The 23302-nt window shown below is 40.3% G+C and overlaps 1 protein-coding gene and 1 pseudogene across 7 annotated transcripts in view; both read right to left on the reverse strand.

Moving 5' to 3' along the window:
• Positions 1–1066: 1066 nt before the first annotated feature.
• On the reverse strand, positions 1067–13273 carry LOC102963261 (annotated as a pseudogene).
• A 5574-nt stretch (positions 13274–18847) lies between these two features.
• The window catches only part of KCNU1 (potassium calcium-activated channel subfamily U member 1), a 154631-nt gene continuing 150176 nt past the window's right edge, over positions 18848–23302 (reverse strand). For all 7 annotated transcript variants that reach the window (XM_042983501.1, XM_042983499.1, XM_042983500.1 and 4 more), the window contains 2 exons: positions 21972–22084; positions 18848–19467 (listed from right to left, as the gene is read on the reverse strand). In XM_042983501.1, coding sequence (XP_042839435.1) covers positions 19056–19467; positions 21972–22084 — 525 coding nt within the window. In that variant the 3' untranslated portion in view covers positions 18848–19055. The remainder of the gene's footprint in view (positions 19468–21971; positions 22085–23302) is intronic.

Below are 23302 nucleotides of genomic sequence, written 5' to 3' on the forward strand. Positions count from 1 at the left end.
AAGATCCACACATTGGCACTCTAGACCCATGGAGGTGAGTGTCATTAAGGCAGAAAGCACTAAATGGAAACCTCTGGAAATTGCCCTCATTACCAAGATAGTAAACTAAGAATAATACCTCATCCCTTAGTGAACTGTAGAAACTAATACCACAATAAAAGACTGGAACAAGGTAGGGGTGGTGATATATGTTATATTCCCACTTAACCCAGTGGGGGACTTTGTAGCCAATTTCATTAGTACCTCCTAACTCTCTACTAACTGATTTTCCAGGTCACTAATTTTACCTTCTTCTTTACTCAAACATCTGTTAAACCCATCTTTTACATACAATTTTACTTCGTATACTTCTTAAATAATTTTTGACGGATCATCATTGTCTGGTAACTTTCTCCATCTTGTCACCCAATTTTTCTTGTGTGTGTGTGTGTGTGTGTGTGTGTGTGTAAACATTTTTATAGAAATTCAAATATTCTTTGTTTTCCAATAATATTCATTGACATAAAAATATCATAATATAATAATAGTAAATGGTAGAAGTTAATATAAAAGATTATAGATACAGTTTAATACCAATTTTGACATTATTTGGGGATTGTTTCTTATCAGCACATATACATGGCTGGCTTTTCTTTCCTCATCTTTTTCATTTCTCTGAATGACTTCAGACTCTTTTATTAAGCAGCAGAGTTTTTAGAAGTCTTACATGAAAAAATGAGCAAAGGCCAAGAGGTGAATGCAGGCAGGGGCTCTTTCCCCTCCACATATATTTTCACCACTGTGATAAACAATCAACCACAAGGCATTTCACATCAGAATCTTGCCTCATAAAGATGTTTACAACAAAAATGAGAATGCTTGAAGAACAGAAGAGTACTTGTTCTTCAAGAAACCATGTCCCTGGGCACTTCACAAATATGCTTACCAGAGACAGGTACAAGGGACTAAAACATCTAATGTGACCCCTGGAGAGTCACTTTTGCTTTAATATATTTCTGAGGGTGGGGATGATGAGTGCAAACAATGTACATAAAGCTAAAAACCAAAGGTTACTTGAAAAGCTTTGTCATGTTCTACCAGCAACTGTGATTTCCTTGAAGATGGGCATGTGGTTTGGATTCACCTGCATCAGATTCTGTTCCAGGGTCTTGAGATGGTCTGCTTCATGTCCTGCCAGGCCAGTGTCCCCTCACTACCAGCAGCATGCTGACCTGGTCATCTGTGAAATCTGGGTGTTGCTAACCAGTCAAGACATCCAGATGAAGCAGAGAAGGGTCAGTGAGCTTAGTAACCTCTGCAGTGGCTATGATGGTGTCACCGTACTCACCTGTATCTTTACCAAATCCAGAAGCCACGTTCCCAAACAGGAAGTGGAACTGCCCAGCCTCCCTGACCACCCTCTTGGCACCCTCCCTATGCTCCCTGATGCTCCAGAATGTGATGCGCTTCGGCATGATGGCCCACGGGGATCCCACTTGTCATCCTCCTCTTTTTACATGGCTTTTAATTTTTGGAAAAATCATTGAGATATTCTTCCACAGTGAGACAGATGATATTCACAGTGTTTGAACCTAACAGCCACTTTTTTCCCATCAGTTCACTGAGAGGTTGTTCTAAATCCAGGAAGACCTCCCGAAGCAGGCTCCTGCAGCCCTCCTTTGCAATGGTGTCTGAATTCCACCCATGTTTGGTTGGCTCAGAGATCTGCCCTCTTGCACTTCATTCTTTGAAATACTTCCTTTTAAAACCAACTATAAATTAAAGCTCTGACAGTAGTTGTTCATGGCTCTCATAAACTGAACATAATGTGGGCACTGCTGACTTCTTGGCCGTTCTCGATACAACTGAACTTCATCTTTGGATTTACTTAAAAATGAATCCATTTGCTAAAGGCACAGACTAGTTTGTGTAACAAACTTTTATTTTCAAGTCTTCACTTATCTGAGCAGCAACTTCAAGAATCTGTTCAGGACTTAGGGGAAAATGGCGGCGTAGGAGGACGCTGGGCTCACCACGCGTCCTGCTGATGACTTAGATTCCACCTACACCTGCATAAATAACCCAGAAAGCCGCCAGAGGATTAGCAGAACAGAGTCTCTGGAGCCAAGCACAGACGAGAGGCCCACGGAAGAGGGTAGGAAGGGCGGCGAGGCGGTGCGCGCTCCACGGACTAGCGGGAGGGAGCCGGGGCGGAGGGGCGGCTCACCGGCCAAGCAGAGCCCCCGAGTCTGGCTGGCAAAAGTGGAGGGGCCTGATGGACTGTGTTCCGACAGCAAGCGCGACTTAGCGTCTGGGAGGTCATAAGTTAACAGCTCTGCTCAGAAAGCAGGAAGGCTGGAGGACAAAGGGAGGGAGAGCTGCTGAGCCCCCGGACGACAGAGCTCAGTTTGGTGGGGAACAAAGGCGCTTGCCAGCGCCATCTCCCCCGCCCATCCCCCAGCCAAAATCCCAAAGAGAACCAGTTCCTGCCAGGGAACTTGCTCGCTCTGTGCAAACACCCAACTCTGTGCTCCTGCGGAGCCAAACCTCCGGCAGCGGATCTGACTCCCTCGCTGCCACAGGGCCCCTCCTGAAGTGGATCACCTAAGGAGAAGCGAGCTAAGCCTGCCCCTCCTGCCCCCGTGCACCTTGCCTACCCACCCCAGCTAATACGCCAGATCCCCAGCACCACAAGCCTGCCAGTGTGCAAGTAGCCCAGACGGGCCATGCCAAACCACAGGGAATCCCACCCCTAGGAGAGGGGAAGAGAAGGCACACACCAGTCTGACTGTGGCCCCAGTGGTGGGCTGGGGGCAGACATCAGGTCGGACTGCGGCCCCGCCCACCAACTCCAGTTATACACCACAGCACAGGGGAAGTGCCCTGCAGGTCCTCACCACTCCAGGGACTATCCAAAATGACCAAACGGAAGAATTCCCCTCAGAAGAATCTCCAGGAAATAACAACAGCTAATGAGCTGATCAAAAAGGATTTAAATAATATAACAGAAAGTGAATTTAGAATAATAGTCATAAAATTAATCGCTGGGCTTGAAAACAGTATAGAGGACAGCAGAGAATCTCTTGCTACAGAGATCAAGGGACTAAGGAACAGTCACGAGGAGCTGAAAAGCACTTTAAACGAAATGCAAAACAAAATGGAAACGACGACAGCTCGGATTGAAGAGGCAGAGGAGAGAATAGGTGAACTAGAAGATAAAGTTATGGAAAAAGAGGAAGCTGAGAGAAAGAGAGATAAAAAAATCCAGGAGATGAGGGGAAAATTACAGAACTAAGTGATACACTAAAAAGAAATAATATACGCATAATTGGTATCCCAGAGGAGGAAGAGAGAGGGAAAGGTGCTGAAGGGGTACTTGAAGAAATTATAGCTGAGAACTTCCCTGAACTGGGGAAGGAAAAAGGCATTGAAATCCAAGAGGCACAGAGAACTCCCTTCAGACGTAACTTGAATCGATCTTCTGCACGACATATCATAGTGAAACTGGCAAAATACAAGGATAAAGAGAAAATTCTGAAAGCAGCAAGGGATAAACGTGCCCTCACATATAAAGGGAGACCTATAAGACTCGTGACTGATCTCTCTTTTGAAACTTGGCAGGCCAGAAAGGCTTGGCACGATATCTTCAGTGTGCTAAACAGGAAAAATATGCAGCCGAGAATCCTTTATCCAGCAAGTCTGTCATTTAGAATAGAAGGAGAGATAAAGGTCTTCCCAAACAAACAAAAACTGAAGGAATTTGTCACCACGAAACCAGCCCTACAAGAGATCCTAAGGGGGATCCTGTGAGACAAAGTACCAGAGACATCACTACAAGCATAAAACATACAGACATCACAATGACTCTAAACCCCTATCTTTCTATAATAACACTGAACGTAAATGGATTAAATGCGCCAACCAAAAGACATAGGGTATCAGAATGGATAAAAAAACAAGACCCATCTATTTGCTGTCTACAAGAGACTCATTTTAGATCTGAGGACACCTTTAGACTGAGAGTGAGGGGATGGAGAACTATTTATCATGCTACTGGAAGCCAAAAGAAAGCTGGAGTAGCCATACTTATATCAGACAAACTAGACTTTAAATTAAAGGCTGTAACAAGAGATGAAGAAGGGCATTATATAATAATCACAGGGTCTATCCATCAGGAAGAGCTAACAATTATAAATGTCTATGCGCCGAATACAGGAGCCCCCAAATATATAAAACAATTACTCATAAACATAAGCAACCTTATTGATAAGAATGTGGTAATTGCAGGGGACTTTAACACCCCACTTACAGAAATGGATAGATCATCTAGACACACGGTCAATAAAGAAACAAGGGCCCTGAATGATACATTGGATCAGATAGACTTGACAGATATATTTAGAACTCTGCATCCCAAAGCAACAGAATATACTTTCTTCTCGAGTGCACATGGAACATTCTCCAAGATAGATCATATACTGGGTCACAAAACAGCCCTTCATAAGTTTACAAGAATTGAAATTATACCATGCATACTTTCAGACCACAATGCTATGAAGCTTGAAATCAACCACAGGAAAAAGTCTGGAAAACCTCCAAAAGCATGGAGGTTAAAGAACACCCTACTAACGAATGAGTGGGTCAACCAGGCAATTAGAGAAGAAATTAAAACATATATGGAAACAAACGAAAATGAAAATACAACAATCCAAATGCTTTGGGACGCAGCGAAGGCAGTCCTGAGAGGAAAATACATTGCAATCCAGGCCTATCTCAAGAAACAAGAAAAATCCCAAATACAAAATCTAACAGCACACCTAAAGGAAATAGAAGCAGAACAGCAAAGGCAGCCTAAACCCAGCAGAAGAAGAGAAATAATAAAGATCAGAGCAGAAATAAACAATATAGAATCTAAAAAAACGGTAGAGCAGATCAACGAAACCAAGAGTTGGTTTTTTGAAAAAATAAACAAAATTGACAAACCTCTAGCCAGGCTTCTCAAAAAGAAAAGGAAGATGACCCAAATAGATAAAATCATGAATGAAAATGGAATGATTACAACCAATCCCTCAGAGATACAAACAATTATCAGGGAATACTATGAAAAATTATATGCCAGCAAATTGGACAACCTGGAAGAAATGGACAAATTTCTAAACACCCACACTCTTCCAAAACTCAATCAGGAGGAAATAGAAAGCTTGAACAGACCCATAACCAGCGAAGAAATTGAATCGGTTATCAAAAATCTCCCAACAAATAAGTGTCCAGGACCAGATGGCTTCCCAGGGGAGTTCTACCAGACGTTTAAAGCAGAGATAATACCTATCCTTCTCAAGCTATTCCAAGAAATAGAAAGGGAAGGAAAACTTCCAGACTCATTCTATGAAGCCAGTATTACTTTGATTCCTAAACCAGACAGAGACCCAGTAAAAAAAGAGAACTACAGGCCAATATCCCTGATGAATATGGATGCAAAAATTCTCAATAAGATACTAGCAAATCGAATTCAACAGCATATAAAAAGAATTATTCACCATGATCAAGTGGGATTCATTCCTGGGATGCAGGGCTGGTTCAACATTCACAAATCAATCAACGTGATACATCACATTAACAAAAAAAAAGAGAAGAACCATATGATCCTGTCAATCGATGCAGAAAAGGCCTTTGACAAAATCCAGCACCCTTTCTTAATAAAAACCCTTGAGAAAGTCGGGATAGAAGGAACATACTTAAAGATCATAAAAGCCATTTATGAAAAGCCCACAGCTAACATCATCCTCAACGGGGAAAAACTGAGAGCTTTTTCCCTGAGATCAGGAACACGACAGGGATGCCCACTCTCACCACTGTTGTTTAACATAGTGCTGGAAGTTCTAGCATCAGCAATGAGACAACAAAAGGAAATCAAAGGCATCAAAATTGGCAAAGATGAAGTCAAGCTTTCGCTTTTTGCAGATGACATGATATTATACATGGAAAATCCGATAGACTCCACCAAAAGTCTGCTAGAACTGATACATGAATTCAGCAAAGTTGCAGGATACAAAATCAACGTGCAGAAATCAGTTGCATTCTTATACACTAACAATGAAGCAACAGAAAGACAAATAAAGAAACTGATCCCATTCACAACTGCACCAAGAAGCATAAAATACCTAGGAATAAATCTAACCAAAGATGTAAAAGATCTGTATGCTGAAAACTATAGAAAGCTTATGAAGGAAATTGAAGAAGATATAAAGAAATGGAAAGACATTCCCTGCTCATGGATTGGAAGAATAAATATTGTCAAAATGTCAATACTACCCAAAGCTATCTACACATTCAATGCAATCCCAATCAAAATTGCACCAGCATTCTTCTCGAAACTAGAACAAGCAATCCTAAAATTCATATGGAACCACAAAAGGCCCCAAATAGCCAAAGTAATTTTGAAGAAGAAGACCAAAGCAGGAGGCATCACAATCCCAGACTTTAGCCTCTACTACAAAGCTATCATCATCAAGACAGCATGGTATTGGCACAAAAACAGACACATAGACCAATGGAATAGAATAGAAACCCCAGAACTAGACCCACAAACGTATGGCCAACTAATCTTTGACAAAGCAGGAAAGAACATCCAATTGAAAAAAGACAGTCTCTTTAACAAATGGTGCTGGGAGAACTGGACAGCAACATGCAGAAGGTTGAAACTAGACCACTTTCTCACACCATTCACAAAAATAAACTCAAAATGGATAAAGGACCTGAATGTGAGACAGGAAACCATCAAAACCTTAGAGGAGAAAGCAGGAAAAGACCTCTCTGACCTCAGCCGTAGCAATCTCTTACTCGACACATCCCCAAAGGCAAGGGAATTAAAAGCAAAAGTGAATTACTGGGACCTTATGAAGATAAAAAGCTTCTGCACAGCAAAGGAAACAACCAACAAAACTAAAAGGCAACCAACGGAATGGGAAAAGATATTTGCAAATGACATATCGGACAAAGGGCTAGTATCCAAAATCTATAAAGAGCTCGCCAAACTCCACACCCAAAAAACAAATAACCCAGTGAAGAAATGGGCAGAAAACATGAATAGACACTTCTCTAAAGAAGACATCCGGATGGCCAACAGGCACATGAAAAGATGTTCAATGTCGCTCCTCATCAGGGAAATACGAATCAAAACCACACTCAGATATCACCTCACGCCAGTCAGAGTGGCCAAAATGAACAAATCAGGAGACTATGGATGCTGGAGAGGATGTGGAGAAACGGGAACCCTCTTGCACTTTTGGTGGGAATGCAAATTGGTGCAGCTTCTCTGGAAAGCAGTGTGGAGGTTCCTCAGAAAATTAAAAATAGACCTACCCTATGACCCAGCAATAGCACTGCTAGGAATTTATCCAAGGGATACAGGAGTACTGATGCATAGGGGCACTTGTACCCCAATGTTTATAGCAGCACTCTCTACAATAGCCAAATTATGGAAAGAGCCTAAATGTCCATCAACTGATGAATGGATAAAGAAATTGTGGTTTATATACACAATGGAATACTACGTGGCAATGAGAAAAAAATGAAATATGGCCTTTTGTAGCAACGTGGATGGAACTGGAGAGTGTGATGCTAAGTGAAATAAGCCATACAGAGAAAGACAGATACCATATGGTTTCACTCTTATGTGGATCCTGAGAAACTTAACAGAAACCCATGGGGGAGGGGAAGGAAAAAAAAAAAAAGAGGTTAGAGTCGGAGAGATCCAAAGCATAAGAGACTGTTAAAAACTGAGAACAAACTGAGGGTTGATGGGGGGTGGGAGGGAGGGGAGGGTGGGGGATGGGTATTGAGGAGGGCACCTTTTGGGATGAGCACTGGGTGTTGTATGGAAACCAATTTGACAATAAATTTCATATATTAAAAAAAAAAAGAATCTGTTCAAACATCTGGAAGCACCTGGTGGTACCCACTTTGGTCAGCTTCAGGATCAGTCTCTTTTATGTAGTCTTCTTGTTTGTTTCTAGTGCTTTTTGCAGCCAGGTATTAATGTCTGAAGTGAGAGTTGACATGTACCTGTGGAGCAGCTCAGAGACCACGTTTGGAGAAAGTAAATGTTCCAGGGCATTGACATCTACTTCGGGGCCAGCTCCATATTCTCCATCACCTCTGTGCTTGTGTAGGTATTTGAGACCCATGTCAACAAGGCTCTTGCTCTCATTTGCTTCTAGGTCTTCTGACTTGAGCTCCTGCATCCATGTTCTCAGGGTCTGGTTGTACATGTTCAGATGGCTTCCGAAAATCTCACACTGGGGAGGGAAACACTCAACCATTAGGTTTGTGGCAATGATGGGTCATCCAGGACATACTTCCTTATGATTTCCAGATGGCAGATGAACCACGTCTTTTTGGACTCCCTGGGGCCTTCCTGTGTGTCCTCAATTCTAGCAGTCAAGTTTCCATCCAAGTTTCCAATTTCTCCTTGCAATTCTTGGGCCCCTAGGGAGATATAAAGCTAGTTTGCCTTTTTTGGTCAGATACACATTGGTCAATTTTTCTTCCTTTTGATAATCCTGACGACTGAGACCAGCAAGTGGGGTCACAGGAGATGATGACCAGCAAATTCTGCAGCACCATCAACATCTGCCTGACCAGCTCATCTGAGAGCCCCTGCATGCTCCCAAAGTAGCCATGGGTGAAGGTCATGTTGTGCATGTTCCCACTGTCCATGTGGGACTGCTTGAATGTCAACCCTTCTTGAGAGTGAGCACTCCAGGTCGATCAGCTTCTGGGAGGCTTGAAGAAAAGCCCCTTGTTCAATGAGATCATGGGTCTCCCTCACAATCTGGGGGCCTGAGATGTTCTTGAGGGTCTCTGAATACTTCATGTCCTTGAGTGGCACTGAGGCTCTGTCTCCAGTCTTTGCTGACATTGGCAAAGGACTTCTGGATGTGTTTGACATCGTTCCATGCCTTGTGGAGCTGGTTCAGGCCTGTACAGCACCCCATCCAACCACAAATAGATAGTGTCCTTCCATCTGGCCTCTGTGGAGGCCTTTTTCTGGGCCTCTTTTCTGCTATCTTGCTCCACTTTGTCCAGCTGGTTCTGGGCACTGAAGCATCCCAGCATCCCTTTGGACTGCTTCAATAGCTTCCTGATCTGTCTCATTGGTGGTTATAAACCAGGTGAAATCCCTGTACCTGTCACACTAGAGTTACCCATCCTCACTGCCCCCAGCGAGGAAGAAGCATCACCCATTTTCTTGGACCCCATCTAAGTGTCACCCAATTTCTTGGACATATTCATCACAGTTACTTTAAAGTATGTCTTCTCTATTCTATCTAGATCATCTGTATTTTGTCTCCATTACCTGTTTCTTTCCTTTGGGTTTTTGGTCATTTGAGTCTCTGTATTGTCATTCATGGTAATAATTTAGATTATTATTTATTTCTTGAAGGTAGAAAAGGAATAAAAGAGACTATCAGTGTTGCCATATCTCAGCAACTAGAAGGAAGCAAGGCTCGGGAGCCTATCTGGAGGCTAATTTGGGTTGCTAGAAAAAAGCATAAATTAAGGCAGAGATAAGACTGACTATAATCATTTTTATAGAGTGCTAGATACTGTGTAGAAACTCTGAATAATACTAACTTCCAGCAGAGAGGGTTTATTTATTTTTTACTTACAGGTAGTTACAATAGGGATTGATCACCTTGATGTAATCAGGGAAGGAGAGGCACTGAATCTGACTTCAGGCTTTATGAGAACTATTCTATTTCTAGTTTGAAGTAATCCTAAAGTAGGACCTTTCAAGAACGTCAGCTGAAAGCAAAGGTTGTTTTTCTAGGCTCATCCTCTTGCCAGGCCTTGAATGCCAATTTTCCCCTCCCCAGCAGAATCCTCAATTTCTCTGAAAAAATAATCTGGAAATTTTTTTTTTTTCAGTAGATCAGTATACTGATCAGTATATGCTCTCCAATTTTCTTTAATTATCTGGATTGCTTAGTGATTCCCGCGAGTAAAAAAAGAAGGAGGTCCATAATCAAGCTTTGAGTAATGCTAATACCTAATTGTGTTGTATAAAAGGCAAGCTGGAGGTACCATGAGAATACATATTCAAAAAAGCAAAAGGAAAATTAGAAGATTGTCTTACACGAAAGTCAAGGGAAGACAGTTTCAGGATGGAGGGAGAAAAGTGTGATTAACTGTTCTAATTCTCTATATTGAGTGACTTACGTGTAATTAGTGATCTTGAAAGAGTATTTTTAGTAAATAATGGAGATGACAGCTAGGTTGGGGTGGCTTAAGTAGGGAAACAGAGATGTGGAAATAAAGTAGCGAATGTAGACAGCTAGTTAAAAAAGACTGCCTGTGACAAGAGGACAAGAAAAAGGATGTATCAGGGGAAAGATGGGGTTGAATAATAAATTGAAGATAAGAATGGCCTTTCTTTACTGCCTTCTTCTCAGTACCATTAGCCAGCCTTTCCCTGCTTTCCTGAAAGATGAAATGCTGCTAAGATATTTTCTTGAAGGCAAGAAAGAGTGAAAGATGGACAGCATTTCCATACCTCAGAAAAAAAGAAACAAGGCTCGCTGGGCTATCTGGAGGCTGATTTAGGTTGCTACAGAAAAGAGTAAATTAAGGCAGAGAACAGGCTGACTTCAACCATCCACCTGACCTGAGGAGTCACTGCTTTGTCTGAAGTTGCCCTCTCTCCTGCCTTTACAAGAAACAGTCAGGAGACAGCCACACAAAAGCTGCTTTTTTTCCTTTTCAAAAACAAGAGGAGGGCTGGGACATTTCCCCCTAGCTGCAGGGATCTGTTAATTGGCTCCCCAGTAAAATTACAGAAGCAGCCTGCCTGATAATGATTGTAAATGACAGAGACGATCAGGTTTACCTTGTGACGTCCCCAGGGGACTTGTAGTTAGTTTAGTCTGAACTTACCATCAGCTGCTCAGGTAGCTTTCTTCTCAGCACGCAGTGGCTAGACTCATCCTGTATTCTTTCAAACCTAATTAGCATTAGGGGCCTTTTCTCTTTCTCCCTCCCATCCCTGGAAGCCTCCTTCTTCTTACTGTCCCCCCTCCTCCTCCTCACTTTCCATGTCTCCCTAAGCATGCCAATCGAGAAACTGAGGATTACTTACAGAGGTTGGGCTCTTTTGTCTCTTGGCTTGCAAGAAACAACTCATGGCTTTGAGCTGTAGGCTACTGTCCCTCCAGGAAACTATGCACCAACTTCACTGAACTCCAACCTCCATTGACTCCTTTACAGTTTGAAGGTACTCAGCTTGAGGATTTTATAGTTCATTGTAGGTGTTTGGAATGTACTATGGGTCTTAAATAGAAGCTAATATGCCAAAGAGCTAAATGTTGAAGGAGGCAACTTTCATTAAAACCAAATCTCCAATCTTTTTATCTTCCAGAAATATGTGGATGTGGGTATAGTTACATATGTCTGCATATGTATGTTTGTATGTGAATTGTATGTATGTGAATATGAGGATATTTAATATATATTAGATATACTATTATGTACACATATAAAATACATGTAATCTATGTGTGTGTGTATATATACATGTATATGTGTGTATGTGTGGGTATGTAACATATATTACAGACATATATTACATAGTACATATACATATATATTAATCCAAACTGTAATGTATGGGTCACTTATGGATCTTATTAAAATGCAGACTCTGATCCAGGAGGTCTGGGACAGAGCCTACTTTCGGGTAATGTAGGTGTTGCTGGTTTGGGGACCACATTTTGGAGAGCAAATCTTAGAGAGATCTTTGCATATTCTCCTCCAGCGTCATCTTAAACCTAACTGCCCTACTCCTCAGTTCTGTGCAAATGTCGCTCCGGTATTTCTTTAAGGCTAACAGTCCACTTGATAGAGGGCATTTTTTGCTGTTTCTCAAGATGAAATTAGCAGACTGTGAACTGGTGTTCTGCTTTCTTGTTCCAGACAAGTCCACTGGGAAGTGCCAAAGATGATGTGAAATCTCTTTAGATTTTTATTAGTTTACTGTTATTTGTTTAATTTGCTAAATTGAGCAAGTTATGTCATGAATTTTCAGGTAATTTTTATCTATTACACTATGTGTATTTATCTATACGCATATGTGTATAAGGTTATAAATTCACTTTTGCTATTTTTTTTCTCAGCATTTTGATGTTACTGGTCCATAACCTTTTTTTTTTTCCCCTTCAATTTCTCAAGGGAAATCCCTTTATAGGGAATCTGCTTTTCTGTCTAAGTATAGCTATGTCTATATGTAGACTCATTTTACATATAGACTTCTTGCTCATGACTCACTGGACTTCTGATATCTCAGGATTCTTGTATTTTATCAATTCTAAAAATTTTGTGACTTTTTTTTTTTTTTTTTTTTTTTTTTTTTTTGCATCTTCCCCATTATCTCCCTGTCTGGAAATTGAGTTCTTTATATATTAGCCTTTCTCATTCTCTCCTCCATGTTCCCTAACTTCTCTTTCATATTTTCCATTTGTTATATCTTTATTTTACATTTTATGCAAATGATTCAGATTTATCTATATGTAACATTGCTTAAGTCACATACTGAATTTTAATGTAATCAACATGTCTAGAAGTTCTGATTCTTTTTCAACCATGCCTGCTCATTTTTTCCCCACAGTATCCTTTTCTTTCATCATGATTTATAATTATATCTTTTTAACCTTTTTCATCATTTTAAGTGTATGGCCTTTTTCAGATTGTTCTAATATCCAAAGTCTGGGGTCATGCTAACTCTCTTGTTTGATTTGTCTGCTGATTCTGATTTATGAGGATAATTTCTCATTTTATTTCTAATTTTTTATTGTGGGCATATTGTCAGTTTTTAGAAAGTTTTGAATTCATGACCACCTCCCCCTCCCCCCCCCCCAAACACCAATGGAGTTTTAAAATTCTTTCCTGCAAAGCATTATTCATTTCTTTCTACCAGTTATCTCAAGAAGTTGCTTGCCTGGAATCAGATTCTTTTTCCCATTCCTTTCTCAGTTTTAAATTCCTGCCACATGGCATACAAATGGGGATACTACATTTACATATAATGTGAGCTTGGGGCTTCCATTTCTCATGATAGGTGTTTTTCGCACCAACATCCCTAAGCAGAGATAAATTTTCTTGTTCCTTTCTTGGGTCAGTATGAGGAGCCTGTTGATTGCCTCTTACACAGATAAGCTGAGCTTTCCCTGGTGATGGTTACCTTAGGTCTCAGTTCTCGTCTGTATTTCCTGGCTCCACGTGGCATTACAGTCACAGCCATTGACGAAATAGTCCTATGGATGAGTCTTCTATCTCTCACAGACACTCTTTCTGACTATGACCTCCTTCTTGCTTCTGGCTGGAAGCTTCTACTTCTTAAAAAAAAAACTTTTTTAATGTTTGTTTATTTTTGAGAGAAGGAGCGTGGGTGGGGGGTGGGGCGCAGAGAGAGAGGGAGACACAGAATCTGAAGCATTCTCCAGGTTCTGAGCTGTCAGTACAGAGCCCGACACTGGGCTCAAACTCACAAGCCGTCACTGGGATCGAATTCACAAGCCGTGAGATCATGACCTGAGCCGAAGCCGGCCACTTAACTGACTGAGCCACCCAGGTGCCCCGCTTTTACTTCCTTTAAAAGCTGCTATATGTTTAAAAATTCTTGTGTTGTAATTTACCTAGCATTTCTGAGAATTTGTAGCAGGAAGAAAATCCACTTGAATTCAGTTAGTCATACTGTTGAAACCATAAGTGCCCAGAGTGAGCTTTCAAAATATAAATGATGACACATCATTTTTACAGTGTTTTAAAATTGTTAAAGAGCTTCTCATTGATAGAATAACATGTTAGAATAAGATGTAATCTGTTTTTCATGGTCTAAGAATCTTTCTTAATCAGGTCCCACCCATTCTCCCAGTATCATATCATGTAACTCTTCCTGTGGCTCGTTCCTTATCCTGTAACCATACTGGCTTGCTTTCTTTTCTTGTACATGCCAAGTTCTCTCTCCTAAAACAGTGTTTCCACAGGATTCTTCCCACCTTTCAGTGGTCCTGGATCATCATATTCTCGATCACATCAATATGCTTAGTTCCTTCCCAGTATTTGACACAATACATAGTTATCTTGCCCATTTACTTATTTATTTTCTGCCTCTAAATAGAGTGTATGCTCCATGGGGAAAGCAACTTTGTCTTGCTCTATCCTCAGCATCTAGCACAGTACCTGATACACAGTAGACAGTGAATGGATATATGTGTTCAATGAAAGAGTATGGAAGTAATGTTCAGCATCCTGTAGTTTAACTTTCTGCTTTTATAAAAAAATAAAATGAGCTGGGAAAGTAGCTGAGAAAAGTTTAAGCACTTGTCCAAGATCATAAGTGTTTAATTAGATACCTGAAACAAGTATTCCTGTCTCCTGACTCCCCTGCCCTATTTTCTTTCTGGTCACCACTCCAGTGGTTATAGAAGACCCATATCAGGGATTTAGAAAGACAATGGATTAATAGGCTATAGGGTGATCCATGACCTCCCTCCCACTTATATGATGAATTTTGTGGAATATACACACATATTAATTTTCTGAGGAAGAAGCCTGTACCTTTCATTCAATTTTCAAAAGAGTCAAAGCTTCAAAAAAATCTTAGCAACTACTGGCCTACATACATATTGTTTATGAACTATTAAGTTCCTTGCATATTTTCTCTTGTCTTTGTATCAGTTCTTCTATAAGTAATAATTGAATAATCATTAAGGAAGTGAAAGACCTATATTCTAGACACTAGAAAAGATTGACGAAATAAAGTGAAGATGATACAAATGGAAAGATAGTCCATGCTCATGGATTGAAAGAATTAATACTGTCTTTTTTTATTTTATTAAAATTTTTTTTTTAATGTTTATTTATTTCTGAGACAGAGAGAGACAGAGCATGAGTAGGGGAGGGGCAGAAAGAGAGGGATACACGGAATCCGAAGCAGGCTCCAGGCTCTGAGCTGTCAGCACAGAGCCCGAGGCGGGGCTCGAACTCACTGTGAGATCATGACCCGGGCTGAAGTTGGACGCTTAACCGACTGAGCCACCCAGGCGCCCCAAGAATTAATATTGTTAAAATGTCTGTACTACCCAAAGTAATCTCCAGATTTAATGCAATCCCTATCAAAGTACCAATAGCATTTTTTCACAGAAGTAGAACAAACACTAAAATTTGTATGGAACCACAAAAGACCCTGAATAGCCAAAGCAATCTTGAGAAAGAAGAACAAAACTGAAGGTATCACCATCCCAGATTTCAACATATACTACAAAGCTACAATATCAAAACAGCATGGTACTGGCAAAAAATAGACAAATGGATCAAAGGAACAAAATAGAGAGCCCAGAAATAAACCCACACTTATGTGGTCAATCTATGATAAAATATAATGACAACACATCATTTTTACAATTTTTTAGAATTGGTAAAGAGCTTCTCATTTATGGGGGAAAAAGTCCCTTCAATAAATGATGGTGGGAAAACTGGACACCTACATGCAAAAGAATGAAACTGAAACACTTTATTTTACCATACACAAAAATAAATTCAAAATGAACTAAAGACCAAATGTGAGACATGAAACCATAAAGCTCCTAGAAGAAAACACAGGCAATTTCTTTGATACTGGTCATAACATCTTTCTAGATATGTCTCCTCAGGCAAGGAAAACAAAAACAAAAGTAAACTATTAAGACTACATCAAAATAAAAATTTTAGGCACAGTGAAGGAAATCATCAACAAAACAAAAAGGCAACCTACTGCATAGAAGAATATTTGCAAATGACATATCTGATAAAAAGGGCTAATATTCAAAATATATAAGCTACGCAGCTCATCCCCCCCAAACCCAAAATAATCCAACTAAAAACTGGGCAGAGGACCTGAATAGGCATTTTCACAAAAACATACAGATGGCCGACACACAAAAAGATGCTCAACATCAGTAATCATCAAGGAAATGCAAATAAAAACCACAATGAGATATCTCCTCACACCAGTGAGAATTATTATTTTGAAAAAGAAATAACAAGTGTTAGTAAAGATGTGGAGAAAAAGGAACCCTCTTCCACTGTTGGTAGGAATGGAAATCAGTGAAGCCACTATGGAAAATAGTATAGAGGTTCCTCAACACATTAAAAATAGAAATACTCTATCATCCAGTAATTCCACTACTGGATATTTACCCAAAGAAAACCATAACACTAATTCAAAAAGGTATATGTACCCTTATATTTATTGCAGCACTTTTTAAATAGCCAAGATGTGAAAACAACCTAGGTGACCATCAATAGATGAATGAATAAAGAAGGTATGGTATATATGTGTACAAACATGCACACACACACACACACACACACACACGCACACACACACTGGAATATTACTCAGCCACAAAAAAAAGAATGAGATCTTGCCATTTGTGACAAGACGGATGGACCTAGAGAGTATTATGCTAACTGAAAATAAGTCAAAGACAAATACTGTATGATTTCACTTATATTGGAATCTGAAAAAACAAAACAAATGAACCAAGTAGAAACAACCCATAAATACAGAGAACAAATTGGTGGTTGCCATAAGGGAGAGGGAGGAAAAAGGGGTGAAACTGAGTGGAAGGTACAGGCTTCCAGTTATAAAATGAGTAAGTCATGAGGATGAGGGGTACAGCATAGGGAATATAGACAACGGTATTGTGGTAGTGTTGTGTGGTGACACATGGAAGCCACATTTGTGGGTGAGCATAGTATAGTATTTAGAGTTGTTGAACTACTATGATATACACCTGTATTGTAATATTGTGTGTCAACCATACTTCAGTGAAATAAAGGTCTGAATAATCATTATCAATTAAGAATCTACTATATTGCTAGAGGATCTAGTGTCATGATTTGTATTAAAATGTTGCCATTTATAAGTAAAAGGTTTTGTTCTAGAGCTATGGAATCACTTTGCACAGGAGTCTAGGGGTATTCTGACAATTTTATTTATCAAGACTGGCAGTAACAACACTCAAATGTTGGCTGTAGTGCATATACCTCAATGTTTATTTAGCCATATTTCTGGTAACTGTTCCCCTAAAATACTAAAAAATAAAGAGTTTCTCATTCTAAATTCTCTGCTGTGTTGGAAACGAGCTCATTTGTGGGATCAGCTTTGACTCTGGAGAAGTGAGATTCAGATGCTGAACAGATTGGTTGATAATGTGTAGAGCAGATTTGTGGATTTTAAATATGCAAAGGACTAATCTATACTTTTCTTTCTCAGCAATATTTTTTCCTACCAAATCTATGTGTAAAAGATCCCGCAGAGAATGGGGAGAAGGAATGATCCTGCCTTTGCAGTAGATGTTTGGTGCAGTGTCTTCCCAGACCATGAACCATTTTCCCTTTCATCCCTGAGAAAAGTCCTTCATTGGAGATGCCCTGCTGCTCAGCCATGGATAGCTGTGGTTGAGTGGCCAAAGCTGAACCCACTACATACTGTCTTTCAGAAATTAGGATTTGAGAGACAGAGACAGGCCAGTTAAATCTCTGATGCACCTACAACTCTTATCTATAAATGTGGAATTGCAAGAAAATATACTTTGCCATGTGTAATGAAAGGCAACAAAAAAAGCCAGTCTGTAAAAAGTGAAGGTAAAGATCACTCAGGTAAGCTTAAACAAGAAAAAAGAAAAGAAAAGAAAAGAAAAGAAAAGAAAAGAAAAGAAAAGAAAAGAAAAGAAAAGAAAAGAAAAGAAAAGAAAAAGAATCTCCTTGGTCTCTGACAACTTTCCTTACAATTACTCCTTTTTTCCCCCACATAGACTGAGTTAATTTTATTACAAACTAAGTTTAACTAATATAAAATTTTATTTCCTGTGGATGAATGTTCTTTCTTTTTGGTTTGTTTCATTTCTTTGATTTGTGTGCTTGGATGCAGAATGTCTGCAAGTGCTGGAGTCAAGTCAATTAGGTTCAAATGGTGATTTGATCACTTGCTAGCAAAGTATAATAATTTGGACGCACTCATACTAAAAATTTACTGGTTATCTGAAAGTTCAAATTTAACTGGGTATCTTTTCTTTGATCTAGCAACCCTACTTGTGCCATAGCTGCTTCCTTTGTAAAGTGGAGGTACTAATACCAAATTAGCAAAGGGGTTAAGAATGTCAAGGATATCACAAACATCATTTAAAATAATATATCAGAAATACAGTTTATTATTTTCTTTCCTCTTCTCTTTTACCTGTGTTGTATCTGGAACACAAGAAGGTGTTACATACAAAGGTCATCGTTACGAGACCACCAATTGGGAGTAAATGGTTCATTTTGGAACATGGGGAAGTTTTGTATGCTTTTTATGCAATGATGTCTTTATTCTCAGATTAGAGAATGTGGAAGGTCATGTATTTCTATCTGCGTGATTTCACCTTGGCACCCTATCTCAGGATATGCTAATATTCATTCCTGTGCCAGGCATATACCTAGGTCCTAGTTACACACAAACTGGTTTCTGATTCAAACTGGTGTCTCCCCATCTGATCTTTCTCACCTCCTATGGACAGAGATGAAGAAAGAAAAAGCATGAGGAATAAAGAGAAGGAGAAAATATACTGGTTTACTATTGGCCTGCTTGAGGAAAAAGAATGTAAGATTCTTCATTTGAGGGCTCTTTTATTTCTTGTCTCCTGTGTCTAGGTCCTCATTGTTTTTATCTTGCTCACTTTTTATCCCCTGACTGGAGGAACCCAAGTCCTGAAGGGCCTCTTTAACACAGCTCATTCTAACATATTTTCTGTTCGAGGGACACAGAGAAAGGAAATTTTCTTACACAGTATTCGTCATGTATTTCTTTATTTATCACTCCAGACCCAGTGGGATTGGATCAGACTTTTGCCTCTCCCCCGTGTGGGCTTGCTCATCAACCACGAAGCAATGGGCACAAAAAAGGCATCTTTCCATTTTTATTTTCCTGTCCAAAGTCACCATCTCTGGAGATGCTTTACAAGTAGCAAGCTAAAGGCTTGTGGAGAATATCAACAGGCCTAGTTTGATTTTGAAGAGGCAGGGGCATTCTCCTCTGTGGTTTCCTTCATTTTTCCTTTCTCATTTTCTTTCACGGTTTCAGTTTCACCTAAATGTGGCTGGGGTGGCATTTTACTGCTGTGAGCTACGACGGTTTGCTTAGAACCACTAATGGAAATGGTTTTTGGCTGCAAATGATGAAGTGATGTAGTCAAAGGTGGTTTTGTAGTCTGGTTAACTGGGTCAACCATAGGAGAATCATTTATTTCTGTAACTGTCTCTGATGCCAGTGGCACCATGTTTATTATTTCATACGGACTCTGAGATGAAGTACCATCCATTTTGTAACAAGAAGTGCCATAAGGGATGGCACAAAACACAAGATCCGAGGGCAGTAGCTTAAAGTTATTGGGTGGCCGGGTAATCACAAACCTGTAAGAAAAGCCAAAGATGACTCCTGAGCCTCTCTGCAGCCAGGATGGCATGGCTATGGGTGATGGCCAAAACAAGGAAGTCTTTCTGCTGGGCCAGAGGAGGAAATGTTTTTGTTCTGCTTTGCCTCATTGGTTTCTGAGTAATAGTGAATACCCCTGGCACAGTATAACTGAAGCCTCAGACTAGGAATCAGGAGACTAACATTCACTTTTGCCTCTGAAACCAAGTGTCTCGGACCTTGGTTAGGCATGGCATCTCCCTTCTTTGGGCCTTGCTTTTTTCACCTCTTTAATGGGAGAGGGATAGGATGGAGGTGTGGACTGATTGATCTCTAATTGACTTTTGGACTCCAAGTTTCCCTGTTTTTAATATCCACTACGCTAATGAACTCAGTTGGCACAATAGTGAGCACTTGGCCAAGCTTTATCAAAAGCAGATTACATACATTCCAGCTATTTCTATTCTGGCTTAGGCCTACCCTAATACTTACACCACCATCTTTCACACAGAATGTAGTGTGGCCAATGGAAAAAAAAAATAAACCAGTTTTATTGGAAATTTTGACTAGTAAGCAAATAGTGAATGTCAGTGAGTCTTAAAGAACACCCACAGCCTGGTCCTGTTTACAGGGCAGCAGGATGCCTTAGCACAGTAGCAGCTACATAGCAAATCCTCAATAAATGTGAGTTAAATGAATTACTACACGAGCATTCATGTCAGAACACTGAGGCAGAATAAGGCAGAATAACTTTTCATGTCTTTCATCCTGTATTTCTTCACCACTGCCCCAAATAGTCACCTCGTATTTCCTCAACGCCCATCTCAGTGCACCTCTGACCTCCTTTCACTGAACAATCTTCCCCTTTTTACCTTTCCTACTGAGTTCCCTGTGATATCTATAATAGTTTAAATAAGATCTGCTATAGCCACATATTCCCTTTGAAACAGAAATATTTCCTTCCAGAATGTCCTCTCAAAGAGGGGCTGCACATTTTCCCTATTACCATGTTCCATGGGTTTTCCAGAAGTATTGGAGCAAGGGCATGGAGTTCAGGCAGAGAAAGAGAGAAACCAGCATCATTCATGCTTCCCAGTGCTGCTTCCAGAACATCACTGCTCCCCACCATCTTTGTGATGAATACTCTATAGCCAGATCACCATCCCTCTTGATTCATCAGTATCATCTATAGACCTCCATGTTTATTTAGGTCTCTTGCACTTGGGATACTTTTTCTTTCAAGCTCTAGGACCACTATCATTTCATGTGCCTGCAATGTTTATGTGGCTTACAACTCCAAGAGCTAGGCGCCTTTCCACTACCCAAGAATCTTATCTCCAAACCACTTTCCTGAGCACATACTGGAAGTCATCATTTCTTGACATGTCCCACCTCTCAAATATCATGTTTCCAGAAATCACTCTCTGGCTGTCACTTCACATCATTCTGTCCCCGTTCATTCTTGCACTCTAAGTACATCCACTGTTTAACGTCATCAGGACTTTCAATCCTTTGTCCTTTCATTTTCGAGTTGGGTATTGCTTCTACAAACCTACAACCAAGTTCTTCTATTACTCTCAGTAGCTAACCTACACTTTTACCTCTTTCCCAACTCCCTGTAATACTTCCTCCATCTTTTCTCTCAGCAACGGCCATGGCTATGCTTCACTGAGAGATCCTGGTGTTACATACAAATTCGTTTAAGCACATGGTATGGCAATGTTTGCCTTGGCACCCATTCTTTTCCTTCCTTTCTCTGATGAGCAGAAAGTTTTCTTTCCATTCAAGACTACTCCACTTTGAGGAAGTTGGTTTCTTTCTCCCTATGAACGAGAGCAAGGTTCTTTCTATCTTCTTCCACTCTATTGTTTTTAATTTCTTCTTGGAGAAATTAAAATGGACTGAATCCTGTCCATTCCCACTGTGAGAATCTTAGTTTGGACCTACATTATTGAATTGTCGGTAGACTGTACCCTCTCTTTTCCCCTTCTGCCTTCCACATACATTTCCTTTATGTTCTCCTATGCTGCTATCAAGTGGATCTTAGTTTTAACTGAAATATGAACATAACACTCCCACAATTTACACATACCAAGCCAAATGGGCTAGAAATGAGGCAGTCCATAAACATTTACCCAAGGAGCCCAGCAGAAAACAAGTAAATCTTTCCAGTGGCTTTTAGCTTTAAAAAGTTGCATAGAGATGGATGAGGGGTAAGTTACAAAAGAACCCTGATTTAAAATCTGGGTCTACATTTTAGCTGTCACTAGGGACACAGACACCATTCTCCTTACATAGTCAGTAGTAATTGTATCCCAATCATCAGTTCATTCATGTTATTCAGACCCATGCTTCCTTATTCCTACATCACTCTCTACTCCCCCTGGACCCTTCTTTGTAAGCATGGACCCTCAGCTCTGGACTTTTCTTTCACATAAAATAAAGTAGCTTTGGCTCCTATGCTTGGATAGATGGGTACCACTTTCCAAGGTAGCATACTCCCCTTTTTTCTTCCGGGTTGTTCTCCTCTTCATCTATCATGCGGTATAAGCCAAGGCACAGGATTCCAAAATTATCTAATGAGCCACAGAACACTTGCCCAAATGTCTTTCTTGGCTGGGGAGAAAAGAGAAAAACATGTGTCTGTTGGCACTTTAATTAAGCAATAACAAGCACTTACTGGAAAGTTATTATCTTTCCTTGCAGTAAAAGTTTGGAAGACCCAAAAGCCATTTCCTAATATCTTTTATGGTGGCATTGTCAAGTAGGAAATTAGGTTTATGAATAGTTTTGAGCCTCTAATCCCAGTGATTGTTTTTATCACTGTGGCCTTCCAGAGCCCCTCGTGGGTGTGGTGGAGCATGTTGTTATGCTAGTTTTTATTACTACCGCTGTTTTGGTAACCAGTAAGAAGTAACAATGAGTAACAGGTTGGGAAGTTCAGTTTTCAAGCTATATAATGGGTTGGGATGTAAAGTGACCTCAAGAGGGTGTTTTTCTTATCCTACTCCCCAAATAGCACACAGTCCCAAGCCTTCCTCCTGACACTGTTCTCAGGCTATACCCAACAAGGGCATCATGAGACAACATGGTCAAAGTAACAGCAAGGGGATTCAGTGAAGTCACTTGAGAACAGTTCGTTTCATTATGTGATGCTATGGGGTAAAGAACAAAATGAGGACAAGATATAAGTGGAGAAAGGAAGGACAGGAGTGTTGACCAGTCCACTGTCAGCTCTGATAGTAACAGGCAGTTGCTGGCGGCAGTTATCCTGGGCTGATAGCCACTCGTAAGTCATTCCCAGGTGAGGAACCCAAGACCACAGAAATGCCAAGGACCAGACTATGCTAAGGGAACTTGGCAATGTTGTTTGCACCTGGAATTCAGATGTACAGAGCATGGGCTTTCCCTTTTTGGCAGTATCTATTAAGACATATCAAGTATAGACACCTAGAAGAAATTGCTTCTTGTGAAGGGGTTTCTCTTTCTACTGATGTCCTCTGAAAAAACGAAAAATATTTCCTTATAAATTCCTGCCCCTGCTAACTGGTGGGGAGCTCAATGTAATGTCAGTTAAAGCTAAACCAAAAGGCACTGATAAGTTGATTACTCATTCCCAGGCTAGACCCCAATCTGATCAACAAATACCCAGATGCCTCCCTGGAATATTCCTTCATTAGCTTTTCCCCTTGCCATAATCTACTGCTCACCAGCTCAGTGGGCTAGGAAAATTCAAGCATTTCCCACTACTTAGCCCAATCAGAGTCTTAGACTCAAACACAAAATCCTTCTGCCTGATTTCAGCTGGCATGATCAGATTTCTTTATCAGCTCA

This window comes from Panthera tigris, chromosome B1 (assembly GCF_018350195.1).
Source record: "Panthera tigris isolate Pti1 chromosome B1, P.tigris_Pti1_mat1.1, whole genome shotgun sequence".
NCBI classification, from domain to species: Eukaryota; Metazoa; Chordata; class Mammalia; order Carnivora; family Felidae; genus Panthera; species Panthera tigris.